The sequence below is a fragment of the Pygoscelis adeliae genome, unplaced genomic scaffold, assembly GCF_000699105.1.
Source record: "Pygoscelis adeliae isolate BGI_AS28 unplaced genomic scaffold, ASM69910v1 Scaffold399, whole genome shotgun sequence".
Classification (NCBI taxonomy): domain Eukaryota; kingdom Metazoa; phylum Chordata; class Aves; order Sphenisciformes; family Spheniscidae; genus Pygoscelis; species Pygoscelis adeliae.
Genome location: NW_008825609.1, coordinates 1,423,475 through 1,427,047, shown reverse-complemented (window position 1 = coordinate 1,427,047; position 3,573 = coordinate 1,423,475). Strand labels below are relative to the sequence as shown.

General features: G+C 51.8%; 1 protein-coding gene across 1 annotated transcript in view; it reads right to left on the bottom strand.

Moving 5' to 3' along the window:
- Nucleotides 1-144: 144 nt before the first annotated feature.
- The window catches only part of NOL12 (nucleolar protein 12), a 4,549-nt gene continuing 1,120 nt past the window's right edge, over nt 145-3,573 (bottom strand). Inside the window, exons 2-6 of the mRNA XM_009332664.1 lie at nt 3,511-3,570; nt 3,261-3,309; nt 2,646-2,788; nt 1,569-1,669; nt 145-906 (exon numbers count right to left, since the gene is read on the bottom strand). Of these exons, the coding sequence (XP_009330939.1) occupies nt 735-906; nt 1,569-1,669; nt 2,646-2,788; nt 3,261-3,309; nt 3,511-3,570 (525 nt within the window). The 3' untranslated portion in view covers nt 145-734. The remainder of the gene's footprint in view (nt 907-1,568; nt 1,670-2,645; nt 2,789-3,260; nt 3,310-3,510; nt 3,571-3,573) is intronic.

The window sequence follows — 3,573 nt, the reverse complement described above, 5'->3', positions numbered from 1 at the left end:
GGTAACACAGAGCTATTCCATTTCCCAAGCACCAGTGGATTTCAATATCCTTTAAGCACCAGGAATCATCTCCCCTCTTTCCAGCTGGTACTGGCGTTAGCACAGTTGCTGTTATGCCTCAAATAAGTCACAAATATTTTTCTCTTAGCAAAATGACTTCACAAAGATTTATTCACAAAGTCACCAACTTTCACCTGGCAAAGGTACCAAACAAAAAGTACCCCTGCATTCAGGTGTGGCACTGGAAAAGAAACATGAGACAAGACGACACCATGTCTCCATGGACAAAGGATTTACTGCACAGCAGAAGTGTCAGGGCACTAACGCACAAGTGGAAGCAGAGCTCTTCGAAGTCTCAGGAACTGCCCTGATGATGTGCCTGTTGCACTCAGCCCCAGATCCTCTCCTTTGATAAAGCCAAGTATTAGTTCTGGAAGGGGAGGCCCAAGGACAGAAGGGTTACGCCAAACAGAGAATCTGACCCCTAGTAGAAGTTTTTAGAGACTCCATGGCACCCATTGACACTTAGCTGGAGATCAATGCAGAAATAAATGGGTAGAGTGTCTAGTCACCCTGGCCAGTGCTCAGAAGGTGAGAGAAAGGCTGAACTGGGCTCACTGCTGGTCAGAGCGCCAAGTAAACAAGGCCCTTGCCCACAGTGAAAAGGCTCTGAAGAGCAGCAGGCCAGATGTGGAGCGCTGTCCCAACTGCCGGTCCGAGCACTAGTTTCTCTGTTAATCCTGGTCCCGGCCCATTTTGCCTGTCAGCCTCCGTCGCTGAGTCTTAGTGGTTCGCCCTGTGCTGGATTTCTGGATTTTCTTGCGTGGGCCTTGCCCACGTTGGGGTCTCTTTCCTTTCGTCTTTTTCCGGCTGTGCATGTGCAGCGTGGCAGTAAGAGAAGAGATCCTGTGCAGGGCCAGAAGAGAGAAGTGTTTGGGGACCAAAGTCTGCAGGAGCAAGGCAACACCGCAACAATAGCAGGAGAGCCCTTTGTGGCCCAGCAGGAGTGGACACCAGCCACAGCAAGCCCCAGGGGAACTCCACTGTGCTGGGCATCATCCTGACAGGGCAGGAAACCTGCAAGTCTACATGTGCAATAGCAACCAAAATAAATTTTCTGAGCAGTGGGCTGGCCAGCCACCACAGAGTTAAGTAATTCGCTGAATCCCCAAAGCAGCTATAAATCCTGGATTCTGAAAAATGTGGAGAATGCCAAAAGCTTTAGGGTATTTTGACCTCCAATCCTAGAGACAAACTCTGCACCTTGCAATACACCCTTGCCTGCAACATCTGGAGATGGACTAGGTAAACAGTTCAGGACAAAGCCCGCCCTGCACTGCATCCTCCTCCTCCTCCTGCTGCTGTTGTCACCAGGGATCAATGAGATGGGAATGGAGCGTCAGGGGCAGGCTTGTGCTCTGTCAGTGCCCTCTGCTGGCTCCTGCCCACCGGCACCCAGGCAGCACAGCATCCCCTCCCTGCAACCACACCGCTGATCTGGGAACGCAAGAGCCTCCTGATCAGCTTGCAGAGTCTAGCAGCAAAGAGTTGAATGAATTCATACATACTTTTCAGACAGAAAGGGGTTTCTGGACTTCTTGGGCATTGTTCTTACAGGCTTGTTCACCACCTCTTCCCCTTTCTCTTCTTCTGATCCGTCACTTTTTCCCTTATAAAGGAAGCAAAAGAGAAAAAAAATCCCTATAGACACATAAAACAGGCAGTCTTGCGATTCTGGTGTTTCTGCTGCCTTCTTGGTTTCATCCTGTTTTGTGAACCATCTAGTCATGGATGAAGTTTTTTTAATTCTCCACATCCCTTGCTGTCCAAATCTCAAGGTTTCTTATTGCAGCCCCTCAGAAAGGGACAACCAGTGAGAAGTCCTTCAGAATCCACCCTAAGATCCAAAACCTTCAGCATGATCTTAATGGCTATGCAACTGAAGTCTAAACTATGAATTGAAGGTTTCAGCTTTTTTCTTAAGTTACTATCAAAACGTCTTTAAGTGAATTTTCAGATTAGCAGATGACCTTACAAATGTAAAAGGTTAAAACAGACACTTCCCCAAAGAGCTCAAATCCAGCTGTGAGTCATGAAGGTCAAACGGATCAAGTCAACCAGTGCCTGAAAGCCTCTATGAAACAAATATGAGATCTCAGTTACAATATATTTTGAGAATAAAAGCAACCACAACTGAATGGTTTCCTTATTTGTGGTCCAAGCACAGGATCATGGAGAGAGAAATCCCTTCTCATGCTAATTTTTCCTGGACAGGACACAGGAAAGAGGTTGAGGACAGTCCATGCAGCAAAGTCTGAATCTTACTGCTTGTGTTCTATCTGCTTTTAAAATACTACATTCTCCCCATCCAGCCTTGTGGCACCTTTCACTTACATAAGGTCAGCTGGGACTAGCAAAGGATTCTGGGGAGGTTTAGAGTGAGCTGTTCACATAGGACATTTCTTCCTCTTTAGAGGCCCAACATAAGTTGTGGAGGAATGTGAAAGTTATGAGTTTCCCTTTTCATCCCTGCTCCCAGACAGCTGCATATGTCTTTGAGCATATTCAGGGAGTACCAGCCCTACCTAGCCAGCCCCAAGAATGCTTACAGCTGATACAATCAGAGAAGCAACAAGAGGCTTTACCACAGGGGTGGTCAGTCCCAGCTGGCGTGCCCCTGAGAGGTCCAGGTCACTGATGGTAGTCACTGTTACAATGTGGTTTGGGTGGTCGATGTTCACAGACTCTGTCCGCGAAGTCACCAAGTGCTCCAGTTCATCAGCCTCATCTGGGGAGACAAGAAATCCCACACTGCAAAGCGCCCAACTTTTCACAAGGTATGGTCGCTCGTTCCTGCACTGCCACACTGGGGGCGGGAGACCCAGCCTTTGCATGCAGGGTTAGAGGGCGGAGGGGCTTGAACACTGGCACTACAAGCATGAAGGGAAAGCTCCTTCTCCCAGCAGAGGGGATCTGGTTAGCACCTCGGAGATGTCCTCCTGCATGTTCCTTTCTGTACAACCCACCCGACCCCCTTCCTGCCAGGGACAGAGGGCTGAGGGGGTCACCACTCAGACAGCTGCCCAGCTTCCCAGGGGGACGCGTGAGGAGCCCACCCCGCGGGGTGATGTGCGAGCATCCCCGCTCCAGCTCTGATCGCTCAGCCAAGGGTGTCGGGCCAAGGGTGTCGGACCACGGGCGCCCACCTCCCGCTCCTCACGCTGCCGCCCCGCTGCTGGGGGTCCAGCGCCAGCACGTACCGAGCGCCTCCTCCCTCTCGCTCAGCATCTTCAGGTACTCCTGGTGCCGCTGAGGGATGGAAACAGGTCACTGCGGCGCCTCTTCCGCTCCAGCCGCCCGCCCTCCGCCCGGGACGGCCCCGTCCCCCTGCAAGCGGGGTAGGGGAAGCCCGGAGACCCCTCCTGCCCCGCTCCCAGCCCGCCACGGCGGGAAGGAAGACCCACTTCTCAGCGCGGGCCGCGGAGGGCCGAGGGGTGTTTTGGGGGGTGCCTCCTCCTTCATCTTCCTCTGCTCCTCCTTCAGCTTCCGCTTGATCTCCTCCAGCGCCGCCTT